Source organism: Leptopilina heterotoma, unplaced genomic scaffold (genome assembly GCF_015476425.1).
Source record: "Leptopilina heterotoma isolate Lh14 unplaced genomic scaffold, ASM1547642v1 Lhet_302, whole genome shotgun sequence".
Taxonomy (NCBI): Eukaryota; Metazoa; Arthropoda; class Insecta; order Hymenoptera; family Figitidae; genus Leptopilina; species Leptopilina heterotoma.
This window is the reverse complement of record NW_025111005.1, coordinates 89,213-107,071: the sequence shown is the minus strand read 5'-3', so window position 1 is coordinate 107,071 and position 17,859 is coordinate 89,213. Positions and strand designations below refer to the sequence as shown.

General features: G+C 29.6%; 1 protein-coding gene across 2 annotated transcripts in view; it reads right to left on the bottom strand.

Moving 5' to 3' along the window:
- LOC122504517 (sorting nexin-27) overlaps positions 1-7,339 on the bottom strand; it is a 367,585-nt gene extending 360,246 nt beyond the window's left edge. For both annotated transcript variants that reach the window (XM_043615665.1, XM_043615666.1), the window contains exon 1: positions 6,902-7,339. In XM_043615665.1, coding sequence (XP_043471600.1) covers positions 6,902-7,233 — 332 coding nt within the window. In that variant the 5' untranslated portion in view covers positions 7,234-7,339. The remainder of the gene's footprint in view (positions 1-6,901) is intronic.
- Positions 7,340-17,859: the final 10,520 nt, after the last annotated feature.

Below are 17,859 nucleotides of genomic sequence, written 5' to 3'. Positions count from 1 at the left end.
ATTAAAATAGTATAGATATTGAAAATTATTGAAATGAGGAAAAGTTTTGAAAATAATTGAAATTTTGACAAGAATTTTCTTAAAAGTTTTAAAAATAATTGGATTTTTTTAAGAAGAATTTTTTTATTTATCAAGATAATAATTGGGATTTTGTCGAGATTTTCTTGGAAATTTTGAACATAATTAAATTTTGTGATAGGAGTTTTATTATTTTTTAAAATAATTCAATTTCTGCAATCATTTGTAACTTCTTCAAAATTCAATTTTTTAGTGTTTTTAACTGAAATTCTTCTATAAATCCATTATTTTTAATAATTAATTAAATATATATTGCCAAATTTAACTAATTTTCAACGATTTTGAATTATTAAAATTTTTCAAAAATCTAAGTTCATTAAAATTTCTAATTAAATTCATTCAACATTAAAATTTTATAAAATTTCAAATTGAAACCGTTTGAAGTTCATTCATTTATGAAAATTATAAACGCAACTCTTTTAAAATTGAATTAATTTTGAAATATTCAAGTAAAATTATTCATTAAATAATTTATTGATTTCATGATAGTTGTTCAATATTATTATAAATAAATGAATAAATAAATATTTAAGTTCCTTTTGAGCAAAAGGATATCCAAGGGATATCCTAGATATATCTCGCGGGATATTGGGATATCCCAGGAACATCCCTGGGATATTTGTGACATCTCAGAGATATCCCTGGGATATCAAAATTTCCATACCATGGGAGACTCGCGCGGGATATCCTAATATTCTCCACACGGGATATGCCACGTGAGAAATAGTAATATGTTGAAAAATAATTAGAGCTTTAAAGAGTTGAAAAACCATTATTAAATTATAACCAGAATGAGAAAAAAATTATTTCCAAAATAAAAGATTATTTGACTAATATCAAAGTTATTTTTTTGTGATTTAATAAACGATTAGTTGAATTCAATAAAATGTCTTTTTAACGCTAAACATTTATTGTGTGTGGGTTTAAACACTAATTTTGGTCAATTCATTTTGTCTATTACTGATAAATATTTATTGGTTAAAGATATTTACAAGAAACTAAAAAAAATGTGAAAGTTAAACATATTAAACAGCAACACTTATAATCACACAGTGCAAAACACACGATTCTGATCTAATGACGCGACGCCATGGTCGCCATGACACTCAACAGCTGGGAAGGTCGACGCATGCGCGTGTTAGATTATATGAGTAAGGTAGTCCAAGTTTGGTGGGGGAAATGCAATATGGCTGACATCAGCTGATTTACCGGAGGACAAACAATGCATTGAATTCAATGGGACAAATCAGTTTTTTAACCATAACTTTTTAAATATTCATTTTTGAACCATAGTGTAATGGAAAATTATTCTTTATTTATCGAAATCTATTTTTTAAAACAATAAAATTTAATTTTTTGGTTTTATTGTTTTAAAAAATAGATTTCGATAAATAAAGAATAATTTTCCATTACACTATGGTTCAAAAATGAATATTTAAAAAGTTATGGTTAAAAAACTGATTTGTCCCATTGAATTCAATGCATTGTTTGTCCTCCGGTAAATCAGCTGATGTCAGCCATATTGAATTTCCCCCACCCAACTTGGACTACCTTGTACATACATATAAAATTTTATTTCTTCTTGTTTAAAGGGAAAAATATACTGGATTTTCAGTAATTAATCTAGTAATTCATGCAGTATTTGTTTAGAATGTAGTTAAAATAAATATTTGAATAATTTAATATATCATCTACCAAAAAAAGTAACTAAAAAATCGTACACTTTAAGCTGAATTTATAAATATATTTATTTTCCACTTTCGTTAATTTAATGCAACAAATATCTAAACGAACTTTTTCTAATTTAAATGAGTTAAATATAATTTCACAGCTCTTTGACACACACTCTTTGACACTTGGAACGATTGCATTTCGTTTCCTGCACATGCGCTGACATATCCCACGCGGGATATCCCACACGGGATGACCCACGAAAGAAAACTTTGCATATCCCATGTAGGCCAGTCGGTGAGTGCAAAAAGTGCACAAAAGTGCAACTGGAAAAGTCTCAATAGTTTCTTGTAGTTTGGGGGCCCCATATAAGAGCCCCATGGTTTGCTCTCGATTTCCGGTTGCAAAAAATAGTGTAAACAATCGTCAAAGTTCGAGAAACGTAGTTTTTCGATGACCCTTGCTTCCGGTTAAATTTTAGAGGAAAAAGTTGTTATTGAAAGTTGTAGAGCCTAAAAATACCTTTCAAATGATTGGTCATACGTTGAAAAAGGTTAATTAGTTTAGTTGCAAATGAATTTAAACCATTAAAAATAGCACTTTTTTAATTGTTTAATAACTTTGTTAATAATTATTGAATTTGTTGACAACTCACCAGGAATATTCTCCTTGCGAAGCTGAATAAATTAAAAAAAAAGTCAACTCGATCGGACAAATAGTTTATGTTTTATTCCATTTGTTAACTAAAAACATGAAATTTTTCAACAGAATTTCCCCACTTTTGGACCTGCGAATTTCGTTTTTTTTTTCGAGAGTACAGTTTAGGAGTCAAACTTTGATTCCATTTAAATGGGAAATTGATTTTTCTTATCTAAGTGCATAATAATAGACGTTAAAAAAGGGTATGTTTTTTTGACATAAACAAATGGAATAACTCAGTCAATTTTCACTTTATCGATTTGGTGTAAAGGGATTTAAATTTCATTCGTTTTCACAAAACTTTTCCAAAAAAAAATCCGACCTAGCTTCAAGGAGGGGGGAGTTAGTTTATTTTTTTCAAAAAATTCCTGACTAGTTAATTATCAATATTTTTAATTGCAATTCATACCACTTATAGTTCAATGTATGTATTTTATGAAAAAAAAATTGGACATAAGGTTTTGTGCATTTATTTTTAATTTATATCAAGTAAAAGTAAATGTATCCATTTTTCAACCTCTGAACGGCGGAGTGGGGGTACTCGGAGGAGCGTGATTCTCGCCGCCACAACTGAATTTAGCTGTTCAAATTTGCAAAAATGGTCATAACTTCGTTAATTATTTACCGATTTTTATCTTTCTTTTTTTAATTTGATGTATTTTTTTACGCTGAATCCAAAAATAATTTTATATGTTTTCAAAATACAATATTTTTAATAATAAAAAAGAAAAAATTTTTAACAACAAATTTTTAATTATTATTTATCATATTTGACAAAAAATTCTTTTCGTACATATAATTCCATTGAATTTAAAATAATATTATGACATAAAAAAATTAAAATTAATTATATATAAGTGTGTAGCATCAGGTTCACATATGCACGCCTGTTCAACTATCAATACAACGATGCTACACACTTATATATAATTAATTTTAATTTTTTTATGTCATAATATTATTTTAAATTCAATGGAATTATATGTACGAAAAGAATTTTTTGTCAAATATGATAAATAATAATTAAAAATTTGTTGTTAAAAATTTTTTCTTTCTTATTATTAAAAATATTGTATTTTGAAAACATATAAAATTATTTTTGGATTCAGCGTAAAAAAATACATCAAATTAAAAAAAGAAAGATAAAAATCGGTAAATAATTAACGAAGTTATGACCATTTTTGCAAATTTTAACAGCTAAATTCAGTTGTGGCGGCGAGAATCACGCTCCTCCGAGTACCCCCACTCCGCCGTTCAGAGGTTGAAAAATGGATACATTTACTTTTACTTGATATAAATTAAAAATAAATGCACAAAACCTTATGTCCAATTTTTTTTCATGAAATACATATATTGAACTATAAGTGGTATGAATTGCAATTAAAAATATTGATAATTAACTAGTCAGGAATTTTTTGAAAAAAATAAACTAACTCCCCCCTCCTTGAAGCTAGGTCGGATTTTTTTTGGAAAAGTTTTGTGAAAACGAATGAAATTTAAATCCCTTTACACCAAATCGATAAAGTGAAAATTGACTGAGTTATTCCATTTGTTTATGTCAAAAAAACATACCCTTTTTTAACGTCTATTATTATGCACTTAGATAAGAAAAATCAATTTCCCATTTAAATGGAATCAAAGTTTGACTCCTAAACTGTACTCTCGAAAAAAAAAACGAAATTCGCAGGTCCAAAAGTGGGGAAATTCTGTTGAAAAATTTCATGTTTTTAGTTAACAAATGGAATAAAACATAAACTATTTGTCCGATCGAGTTGACTTTTTTTTTAATTTATTCAGCTTCGCAAGGAGAATATTCCTGGTGAGTTGTAAACAAATTCAATAATTATTAACAAAGTTATTAAACAATTAAAAAAGTGCTATTTTTAATGGTTTAAATTCATTTGCAACTAAACTAATTAACCTTTTTCAACGTATGACCAATCATTTGAAAGGTATTTTTAGGCTCTACAACTTTCAATAACAACTTTTTCCTCTAAAATTTAACCGGAAGCAAGGGTCATCGAAAAACTACGTTTCTCGAACTTTGACGATTGTTTACACTATTTTTTGCAACCGGAAATCGAGAGCAAACCATGGGGCTCTTATATGGGGCCCCCAAACTACAAGAAACTATTGAGACTTTTCCAGTTGCACTTTTGTGCACTTTTTGCACTCACCGACTGGCCTACATGGATCTCCCAAAGATATCCAGTGGATGTCCTTGGGATATCCAAATTTCCGTCCCGTGAGATATCCTAGGGATATCACGGGATGGAAATGGGATATTCGCGGGATATCCCGTGCTGTGAGGGTTATTTAAAAAGAAATTTTTGTCAGAAATTGATCAAATTGAAGATTTTGTATTAGAATTCGTTGAAATTTTATAATAAATGAGTAAAAAAAGACACAAAAATTCAGAATTTTTTTATGAATTCTAAAAATTTAATTTTCTTTAGTACTTTTAATAAAAATCCCTGACTTTTTCCTGAATTTCCTATGTCAGAATATGTGATTATTATAATTATAATAATATTAAAACTATATATTCCAATTCATATTTTATTTTTATAAAAAAAAATTTGAATTAAAAATTTTTAAGTTCTATTTATTTTTAAAATTGCTAATTTTACTTCAAAAAGCGAGTGAGAAGTCAGCCGCGCGCGAATTGTTGCTAGTATTATTAAAAAAAAACAAAAGCTTGTACACAAACTGCGGTCAGAATGAATGAAAGAATAATACGAAGATTAAAATAGTTAATTAATATTAAAAAAAATTACTATCAATAGTACAATAAATTACTAATTATAATATATATATAATTAATATTGCCCAAATTTAAAATATATTTAAATTGTAATCAATTAACTACATGATTAAGTGCTATAATAAAAAAAGAAAGTGTCTTTTTTTATAAATAGCTAATTGCAGTCATATAATAAAATTGATAATGTGTAATGAATTTTTAATTACAGAGTTGTATTTGCTCTGGCTAAATTTATCTTTTATTGTGACATTGTAGTGTTTTGATGATTAAGCGATAAATGTTTGCCGAAAATTTCTTATCTAAAAATGAAGCGAAACATTTATAGACTATATAATGTATAAATTACAAATTTAATTTCGCCTATATATGTATACAGATAAACAAATATTGATTTTAATTTTGACCCATTAATTGGAGATCAAATTGTAGAATTTCTACTCAGATTTATTTTGGAAATTGAAATTGTTTAGGAAAAGCAAATGCGTAACTATCCAATCAAGTGTAGACTAATTCTTCAATACTCGTAGAATATAAAACATTTTTATCTGTACATGATTTTTTATTATAAAACGATAATTGAAAAAGGAACAAATACTAATTTTTTTAAAAAACCAATTTTTTAAAATAAACAAATTAGCAGACATTTTTTTCAAAAATTACAATTCAAATAGTAAAAAGAATTAAGCATTAAAAAATATTTTTATCTGCTGTCCTTTTTAAATTTTGTTTACAAAAATATATTTTTTAAAGTTAAAAAGTGGTTTATATAATTTATCATTGAAAAGCATAAAACGACTATATTGATTTCCAATTCGGTAAATGTCGCATATATAAATTTTCGTGATCGTTCTATTAAATTTTTCTTTTGTTTTTCTGCATTTAATTTTCTGTTTTAATCAATTTGTTTTTAATATTTGTTAAATCGTTGTTTTCTTTTGGTGAAAAAAGTAGGAAAAGAGGAAACAAATAGAAGAGAGCATTAAAAAAAATTTTTTATAAGTGAAGAATATTGAAAATCAACATTGAATGGTGAAAAATATATTTTTTCTATACGTTTAGATAATGACATAAAAAAAATCCAGGAATGTTAAAATTTCTCCATATTTTGAAGTACGTTTTTTTATTCCTAGACGTCATTATAAACTATTGAAAAATTGAACTTAAGCGTTTTTTATGATCAATTACCCCTTGACCCGCGAACAACAATAGCAAGAACAATTTTATGAATATAATAATACAAGATTATGATTAAGTTGCAAGTCCATCAAAAAAGATTAAAGAAGACCAAACAAATAAAGAAGCTAAATTCCAGAGCCTATTTTCGAACAATCAATTTTCTCTCTCTCTCTCTCTCTCTATGTCTTTGAATAATTGGCAAAGAGCTCTACATAAGCATTCTACACACAACCAAATCAATTTTTTTTTTGCAATGTTAGCCACAGTGTTGCATTTATTCTCTCAAGATGGTAATTCCATTGATTTAAATTATTAATGAATTAGTAATTTGATGATAAGGAAACGTCTATAAGATATGTACGAATGTGATGGTATTGTCGAAAATTCTCAGGATAAAAGGGAATTTTTTTAAGGAGAGGAGAAGAATTGATTTGTTGTGAAGAGGAAGAAGAAGAAGAAGACGATGATGATGATGATGAAGTAGAAGAAAAAAAAAGAAACAGGTTTACTCACACTTCTAGAATGCGATCGCCCTTGCGAACACCGGCCTTTTCAGCAGCACCTTGAGCTAAAACGGCACTGACATGTTGAAGTGGTGCATAGAGTTCCCCGTTGATGCTCCTTAGTTGTCCACCCTCACTGACCTGGCCGCGTACATTGAACCCAAACCCGGTTTCAGTCTTGTAAATTGTGACGCACCTTGGTCCCTGTCCTATTGGATCCGAGGTGTTGTTGACAGAGTGTTGAGGCACACGGCCATTGTTGACCATCGTCACTGTTGTATTCATTCCGTCAATGTTGGTCACTGGCGTTCGAGGCTGCACTTCCGACTCGCAGTCTGCCATCTTATTCTATGACTATCCATTGATGTTTCTCGGCTGATGGCTCACCACGACACTGCGCCTGTGCTGTAATCACAACGATTCTATAGCACCAGCTACTGAGAGAGTCCATTCGTTTTGTGGTGTGTGTGTGTTGCGCTATATCCATGGTACAAGAATATCAGGATACGTATAATGTGAGACTCGGTGGCGAGGGGAAGTAGGTAAAGGGAAAGTTTAACAGGAATGGAGTCACGATTCGTTAAGCCCGGGGATATTTCTTAAATTGCTTATCATCATACGGTGACCGTGATGTTGATGAAGATTAAGTTTCGGAAGATGGTCACAGTATAAGATTATTATTCCATTATTATTGTCCTTGTCATGAAAATAATAATTTTGAATTGCATAATTGATTTTGACGAATAGTATTCAACTCATAAGAAGGATTCTAAGGAATATATGTTGAAGATTATAATAGTTCTGGTGTTGAATATAGCTGATATTAATGTAATATTAATAAAAGTCAGAAAAATAATTTTAATAGAGAAGATCATAATAACCTTGTTGAGGAAAATCATCATAAGGGTTTTAATAAAGATTTAATGATAATATGATAATCATGTTAAGAAAAGTGATCTCACCGCAATATGAAAAATAATAATAATTGAGACACCGTTTGCAATAGCAATAGGAACCTACTCTCGATTAGACATCCTGATGCCAGCCAAATAGTAGTGAGAGTCTCTGGGCCACTCACTGATACTTGACTGGTGAAACACGCGCATGTGACCGCGCGTATCTGCAGTTATTGCACATGGTGCCACAATTATGCTAATGAAGATCGCTATTTGGGATCATCATAATATTTGAATTCAATATTATGGCAATATTGAGCTCAAAATTATGTGCTTTTTGGGTTGACAATAATATTTTTAATATGGAACAGATATTATAATTTTATTATTAATACCAACTAAAAATAATGGTAACAATATTAATTTTTTTAAAAATCTAGAAAAATTTAGATAAAATTTTTCTAAAAACACAGAAATCTTCGTTAAAATTTCAGCTTTAAAATAAGCCTACGAAAATTAAAAAAGGTTAATTCGTCTTTGATATAGCATTAAAAATGTGAAGCCGTGTTTCGACCGATTAGTGCATTGAAATTCAACTGTGACGACTCGATTGTGGCTTCGCGCGGCAGCTAATGAGAGAGAAAACAGGAACGAATTCATGCGGGGGAACGATGAACTTTTGAGTTTCTTTATATTACTCGTGAAACATCATTATTTATTATTCTCCAGCAAAAATTCGTCCCTGTTTTCTCTCATTCGCAGCCGCGCGAAGCCAGAATCGAGTCGTCACTGTTGAATTTCAATGCACCAATCGGTCGAAACACAGCTTTACATTTTTAATGATATATCGAAGACGGATTAACCTTTTTTAATTTTCGAAGGCTCATTTTAAAGCTGAAATTCTAACGAAGATTTCCGTGTTTTTAGAAAAATTTTATTTAAATTTTTCTAGATTTTTGAAAAAGTTGAAGTCAAGAGACAAAAATGAGAAAATTTGATAATATTTTTTATTTCTTTCTCACTCTACAACTTAAAAAATAATTAACGAAATGACTTCAAAGACGGCTTATTTTACGCAGAATTTAATCAGCTTTCTAACCGTATTTAAGTTTTTTTTGTACCTCCTTTTATTTCCGAGATATGATTGAAAAAGTGATGGCATGTTTTTTTATAGAGTCGAATGTAATCGTCCTGATAGCTGATACTTTTGGACGGTAGTGTAGATGATATGCATTAGCATCTTTTCTTAATATCTAGTATATTAAGATTTTTAATATCCACTTTTCTCAGTGTAATATGAGTGGATACCAAAACATATATGTTTGCGCTTGCGCAAAATATGACTGGAACCAGGTTTCCGTCATTTGGCATCGGCCCAGGTAGAAATTGACGACCGGGATGGTACCGGCCCGGTACAAACGGCGGATTATAAGTGCCGGGGCGGTACCGGCATAAGACCGCAATTTTCACCGTCTTGGTACCGGCAAATTGCCGGATGATAACTGCGGCAGGTATCCGGCATACGTACAGGGCCGGTACCGAATAATCCACCGGGGCGGTACTGGCCCGGTTATTGTTGGAAGGCATTTGGTGCCGGTTTATTACCGGCTGCACAACCGGCTAGGTACTGGTCCAGTACCGGCATAAGTCTGTTCATTCCACCGGCGCAGTACCGGTAAATTGCCGGATGATAACTTCGGTAGGTATCCGGCAACCATACCGGGCCGGCACTAATAAATATCTGACGCAGTACCGGGCCGGCACTAAAAAACAACCGGTGTGGTACCGGGCCGGTTAAAAAAATTATATTTCAGTCTGATTAATTGTTTAATTATTATTATTATTATCAATCTTGTTATTAATTTTAAATTGGAAACAGTAAATATATTAAATGCTGAAACAGAGAAACATAAACAATTATAGAAAAATCTGAAGACTCGAGGAATTGAACTCCGGACCCTAAGGCTGCAAAGTCGACACCACATCCGCTAACCTAAACCTGCATATGGAAAGCAAATGCAAAGTGAGCTTATAAAGTCCAACCGACATTCCACCTGGCAGCAGTACCGGGCCGGCACTAATATTCAACCGGTGCGGTACCGGGCCAGTATTTGTATTTTCTAATTTATTTTAATTCAATTTAAATTATTAAAAATAAATAAATAAATAAAAATAGTAATTATAAATAATAATAACCGCCCTATTCACCGGTTAAATACCGGGCCGGCACCAATAAGCAACCTACTCGGTATTAATATAATTGCCGGCACAACTAACTAATTAATTTATTATTAATAATTAAATTAATAAATTAATTAATAAATTAATTTTCAAATTTTTTTTCTTTTCTTTAATTCTTTTTCTGATAGTTTAACATTGGCAAACAACCGGAAGGACACTGGGTTAGTACTCATATTTTTGTCGGCAAAACTTCTGTGCCAGTAGAAAGCATTAAGTAAATTTTTGTGCTGGGCCGGTGCTGGGCCGGTACAAATATTATCACCGGCAAATCTCCTTCGGCGGTATAAAAACAGAAGTAAATTATAGTACCGGGCCGGTGATACGCCGGTGCTGGGCCGGTACAAATATTATCACCGGCAAATCTCCTTCGGCGATATAAAAACAGAAGTAAATTATAGTACCGGGCCGGTGATACGCCGGTGCTGGGCCGGTACAAATATTATCACCGGCAAATCTCCTTGGGCGGTATAAAAAAAGAAGTAAATTATAGTACCGGGCCGGTGCTGGGCCAGATACTTTTAATCAACCGGCCCGGTACACACTACCAGTACCGGTAGAAATCCACATTTACCACCGGGCCGGTACTGGGCCGGTATTTATTTCATATCCGGCCCGGTACCTTTTTGCCGGTACCGGCATATGTCCGACTTTACAACCGGTTCGATACCATGCCGGTCGTTAGTGCTGGCACACCTCCAACTTTTCTGCCTGGGGGGGGCCCCTGGCAGCTGGGGGCCCGGTGCACCGCACCGCCTGCACCTACGTCGCTACGGCCCTGATGATCATTCTCATATTTTCCAATTTATGTTCAGAATGATGGCAACAAGGTTAACATAATTATATGTTGTTTTGAGAAATTACCATTAGATTACGATAATGATTATTTTAATAATGTTACTATGATGTTAATATTTATATCAATATTTAGGAAATGAAAATAACAATGATGATAAACAGGGTGGCCACCGGACCTTGAAACCTTGAAAACCTTGAAATGGACGTGAATTTTGTCAAACCTTGAAAAAACCGTGAATTGGACTTGAATTTTTTTAAAAACCTTGAATTTTAGTATTATATATTATTAAAACTGAAAAAAAATTCTTTGGCCACTTCAAAATTTTATATTTTTAAAAAACTAAAATTTTTCAGGGTTGCCACAGGTCAGGGAAATCAGGGAATTCAGGGAAAAGTCAGGGATTTTTATTTAAGTAACTGGAAAAAATTTAATTTTGGAGAAGTTACAAATGATTGCAAAAATTCAATTATTTTCAAAAGTAATAAAATTCTTCGCAGCAATTCAATTATGTTCAAAAATTCTCATAAAAATTCAATTATATTTAAAAATTATAAAATTCTTTTCCAAATTTCAATTATTTTCAAGAATTTTAATAAAATTCTTTGCAAAATTTCAATTATTTTCAAAAAAATTTTCTCCATTCAATGATTTTCAATATCTAGTTTTAATAAAATTTTTCAAAAGAATTCAATTATTTAAAAAAAATGTTGATAAAATTCTAAGCAAACTTTGCAATAATGCAATTATTTTCATAAATAATAACATTTTTTACAAAAATTCAATTATTTTCATAAATAATAAAATTCATCATAGAATTTCAATTATTTTTAATACAATTTTAATTGAATTCCTCGAAAAATTTAAATATTCTTGAAAATGTTATTAAAATTTCTCGAAAAAAATCAAATTTGTTGATTTGTTTTCTTTATGATAATTTAGTTTCGAAAAACATTCATTTATTCAATAAATTATTTATTTTTGTATTTAAATAATTTCATTCTTGTAGAATTTTCCAATAAAAATTGATTTGAAAATGAATATTAGTTAAAATTTTGGATAATAATTGAATATTAAAAGCTTTGTAGCATGAATTTTTAAAAATACATAATTGATAAAATACATAATTGAATTCTTTCGAAGAATTTTAACAAAATGTTTGAAAATAGTGACATTTTTCGAAAAATTTACTTAAAATTGTATTAAAAATAATTGAAATCCTGTGAAGAATATTTTATTAATTTATGAAAGTAATTGAATTCTTGCAATGAATTTTTTCAAATTTTTTTTTAAATAATTGAAATAATGTAAAGAATCTTATTATTTATAAAAATAATTGAATTCCTGCATCGAATTTTATTACATTTTTTTAAAAATTTTTTTTTTTTTTTTTTTTTTTTTTTTTTTTTTATTGAATTCTTTTGAGAATTTTTATAAAAAAAGTATAGATTGTGAAAATATTTTAATTTCAACGAAGAATCTTATTATATTCGTGAAATGTAATTAAATTCTTACAAAAAAATTAAGAGAATAATTCCATTTCTCTAGGAATTTACTTTAAATTGTATTATAAATAATTGAAATCCTCAGAAAATTTTTTAATTTATGAAAATAATGGATTTCTTACAACGAATTTTATCAATTTTTTTAAAATAATTGAATTCATGTGAAAAATTTTATTACTTGTAAAAATAATTGAATTTATGCAACGAATTTTATTAAATTTTATTTAAATAATCATATTCTTTTGACAACTTGTATTAAAAATGTATATTTTGAAAATTTTTGAATTTCAGCGAAGAATTTCATTATTTGTGAAATGTACCTAATTTAATTCTTGCAAAAAATTTTTAAAGATAATTTTATTTTGCAAGAAATTTATTAAAAATTGTTTTAAAAATAATTGAAACCATGTGAAGAATTTTATTATTTATGAAAATAATTGAATTCTTGCAACGAATTTTATTATAATTTTTGTAAATAATTTAATTTTTTTTGTAAAATTTTATGTAAATTAAAATTTTTATAAAATATGAAGATATCTTTATGTTTTATAATAATATTCTTATAAGTTGTTGAATTTTAAAACTGTTTGAATTTGAATGTTTTGAAGAATTTTAATTCCTATGGAAAAATAATAATTAAATGCTTATTTAAAAATGTAGTTATTGATGTTTGCGAATAATTTTACAATTTAAGAAATTCGTAAATAAATGTAATAGAATGTTTTTTTTGAGTATCTAATAATTTTTAGAGTGAATCAGAATATTCTTTATGGTCAGGAAAAAGTGAAAATTTTGTCTGGAAATCAGGGAAAAGTCAGGGAAAAATAAAATTAAATATTTGTGGCAACCCTGAATTTTTTAAAATCTATACGATTGATTGTTCAGAATCGTAAGAAAAGCCTATCAAGAATTCGACAATAAAAAATAATAAAAAATGTGGAAGTAGTTGAATTTTTTAAGTATTACTATAGTAAAATTTGAACCAACAAAAAAACCTTGAAAATTTCCTTGAAACCTTTAAAAAACCGGGAAATAGACGTGAATTTTATTCACGAGTTTTGGTGGTCACCCTGATAAAGCTTATATTAAAAAAATAAATAATATTATAAATGGTTGAAATAATCATAATATTCAGCATTAAGTAAAAGAATATTTTTAAATTTATGTACAGAAAATTGATAACAATATAGAAAATAATTTTTCTTGTTAATGATTTTAAGTCGTATAGGGGAGATTCGGGTAGCCCCGGACACTTAAGCTTTTTGGTGAATAATTTGTGTTCATATTTTTGGAATACAGTGAGTTCTCGCGAGTCGTTCAACTCACGAGTCGTTCAAACTCGCCAGTCGTTCAACAGCTGATCAGTGTCCGATTCACGAGTCGTTCAATTTCTAGCATGCGCGCGCCGGTGCTCAGTGCTGTGTAATTTAAACGGACCAAAGTCATTGAATATTGTGTCTTTCGGGGCGATAAATATGTTTCACACATTCCTGAAATCGCCTTGGAGGCGTGGCTTATGCGTTGAACGACTCGTGAGTTTTATGATCTTAAAAATTTTCGAGAATTGAACGACTCGCGAGAACTCACTGTATTAATTATTTTTTTTTATGTCAAACAGAATGCTTCTTTCAACCTTCAGCATAAATTTATTTGTAAAATAATCAAATATTTTAGCGAAAAAATAAGGAAAAATATGAGTAGGTGAGACTAGGTGCAGTTGTTACAATTTTGATAAAATCAGTTACAGTGAATAGAGTTTAACTCCAATTTGTTTGGTCATACAGTTAAATCAAAGGTATATTATCTAGTTTTAAAAGGCCATAATTGATTTAGCTCTATATCTATTATTTAATTAACTAGAAGCATTTGAGTGACAGCGCGTAAATTGTAGCAACTGCACAAAGTGAATGACGGTTGTTACCTACAAACAGTTAACAAAAATCACCTGAAAAATTGCATTTAAATATTTATTTTGGGCCTTCATATTTTTATTTTTTTACAAGGATTTTCAAGAATTAATTATTAATTATATGTTTTTAATTATTGTGTGTCATTGGTACTTTGACTCCAAAAAGAAATTTTTTATTAAATTAAAATGAATAAATAATACAAAGCTTTTTGTAAAATGAAGCATTTGGGGAATTGTGGGCCACTTTTTTTAGGGAACTATTTGTTGCTTGTTTTTGGCGATTTAATTGCAAATATTATTAAAAACACTCATAGATATAGTAATTTAACAAAACAATTATATTCATTGCGATTCAAGGGATAGAGCTGTTCACTTAAAATGTGTAATTAATTGAGCCTATTTTTACTTGTCCAAATTGTGATTCCGATTAATTTCATTTTCTTACTTTTTCTTTTTTAATTTTAAACTAATAATTAAACATTTATAACATTTTTAATATTTCTAACAATTTAATAAATATATTTCATCGTTATTTTTGATTTTGAACTTAATTTAGGCAGTGGCCCACAATTCCCCAACATTTTTAAAAATCATAAAAGTGCACTCTTTGGAAAAACTGAAATTTTTTTAGATAAGTGATAATTTTGGTAAACTGACTATGATATATGATAGTTTAGACCTCCTACTGACACGAAAAATTTTAAAATTAAAAAAAGAAATTTTTTGTAAGATATTGAGCTAAGAAAAAGTGTGGCCCACAATACCCCAATCTCCCCTACATTTTTTACAATTAATCACTTTATTAAAAAAGTATACACTAAATGTGGACAACTAAGGCAGTTTCTTAAAGCTTAATCCTCATAAAAATCAAATTAAAAAATTTACTTTGTTAAGTATAAAGGTCTATTAATTATTTTAAAAATATCAAGCAGAGAAATATTTACTTTTGGCCTCTAAAAACCAATGTGCCTATTTTTTTTACTTGTAAAGCTTGCATATAATTTTTAAACATATTGCAGAAAGTTCATACATATAAATTAAACATTTCTCCTTTGGGAACCCCATCTCTATAATTCACTGTTTCTGAGATATTCCATTTGTAACAACTGCACAGCGTAACAACCGCATCTAGTCTCCCCTATTAAAATATCAACCTTCAACAATTTGTCTGGTAGCCCCGAACATGCGCGAACATATTTTGTATTTTAATTATTGGACTTGACAAAACTAACATCAAATTATATCTACAACAATGAAAATAGACCATGTAATAGAAATAAATTGAAAAATCTATTTAATATTGAGTAAAAATTCCTGAAGTGGCCCTTCCTATTTTCCCAAAGTTGCAAAATCTAAAATAAATAATTGTATTTAAAAGTACTAGTATACTGGTAATATTTTCGCAGAGTATTTTAAAAATATTTAAATTATTTATATTATTATATTACATTCTCATCAAAAATGAAAGTCTTGGATTTGTGCGATTTTGAGAAATTTCTAATTTTGATAAATCTTCACGTTTCATGACCCCCTGATTCCAACAAAATGGTTTTTAGAGAAGTGTCTGTCTGTCGATCTGTCTGTTCTCGCGAGTCGTTCAATTCTCGAAAATTTTCAAGATCATAAAACTCACGAGTCGTTTGACGCATAAACCACGCCTCCAAGGCGATTTCAGGGATGTGTGAAACATATTTATCGCCCCGAAAGACACAATATTCAATGGCTTTGGTCCGTTTAAATTACGCAGCACTGAGCACCAGCGCGCGCATACCAGAAATTGATCGACTCGTGAATTCCACACTGATCAGCTGTTGAACGACTGACGAGTTTGAACGACTCGTCAGTTGAACGACTCGCGAGAACTCACTGTACCTATTAATTAGGGGAGAGTGGGGCAAACCGGCCATACCTACGGTTTTTTCACTCTTGTGACTAAACGAATCAACTGATTTCATTTTTCGATGGCTTGTTTGAAAGATCATTTAATTGCGCAACTTTTTCCCAGAGGCACCTATACTTTATCTTTTATTGTTTAATTACTGTGTTAACTTTAAAAAAATTTGCAAACGGGCCGGTTTGCCCCACCCCCTGGGGTAAACCGGCCACCTACGTTTTTTATCTATAATATTGCATTTTTATAATCTACAATAACAACATGCGAACAATGCTTAATTTAAAAAAAATTTAAAATTAATTAATTAATTAATTTAAATTAAATTAATTTAAATTTTAATTAAATAAATAATTTTTTTAAAAAACAAAAAAAAATGTTTGAAATTATCAGAGAAACAATATTAAAGGGTCTAATTATCATTAGAAGATAATTATTTTTCATTAAAAGTAAATATTTTAATGAAAAAAACATTCTAATTAATAATAATTTTCTTGAAACTCTTATACAATGAAACTTTCCTATGGCCGGTTTGCCCCACCGAAAACTGTCCGCTTTGCCCCACAGGCTCATTTTAAGAATAAATATTTTTTTAAAAGAAACGCTTTGCAAATTCATCAAAGTTTTTGGTGGTAAATATTCCTGAGGTGTGTACCTTCAAAACCTAAGACCTAATATTTGGAAATATTACACGATTTCCTCAGAATTTCCTTAAGAAAAAAATTCGTAAAAGTGTAGAAAAAAACTAAAAAAAAACTTTTGCTCCCAGCGTTGCACAAACAAAAGTAAAAATTGTCAAATTGAAAAAATAAGGTATACATGGTTGTTTCAAATTTCTAAATAGCACTTTTGACAATTTCGCCATTTCGGAGATATTGACACCTGACCGGTTTACCCACCGGGCCGGTTTGCCCCACTCTCCCCTAATAATTAATAATATATTAATTAAGTGTTTGACGTTATTGTTGATGAATAATGTTTTTAAAAATCTTGGAAAATATTTTAATAGTTAATAATTAAAACAATGTTGTTATCAATAGTGACCAGTTTAATACCATTATAACAAATTTTTTTGTTTTTTAACTCCTTCGCAGTACTGACTTGGTGTTATGTCAGTTTTCTGCTAGTACTCATTTTAATACTTTTTAACTCCGACGTATTACTGATTTGGTTTTGGAGTCAATATACTCCCAGTACTGATCGGGTTCCGAAAGTCAGTACCGACGGTCAGTACTGAGTCAGTACCATGCCGGTGTTTAACTCCGTCATCACTCCGGACATTTCTACTTGGGATAGAGTACTGTCTAAACGAAAAAAAATTTTTGGACAGAGATCATTCCTGTCCGGGCAGTACCCAGTTATGTTTATTTTTCTCAGTGTAGAGGGATGTCTTAAGAATTTATTCCCCTTTAATTTAAAACAAAGAACAATTATTCATTACGCCCCTTAGTCATTATGTCCCGTTCCCCCTATACCCTATAGTAGAAATTTGTCCTAGTTATTATAAAGGAACTGTCCAGTCGCGCTTGAAATTGTCTAGTTACTTTACAAGCCAACTGGCTAATAACTGGAATGGAGTGTCACGCTTTTTTTATCAAGTTATTATCTAGCCCAACTTTATAAATTCTGGTCAACGGTTCTGTAGAAAAACTAGACAAATTAATTCTTTTAAAATACTGAAAATTTGTTTAATATTAAGATTTACTGTAGTTAACACATTTATTTCATGCAAT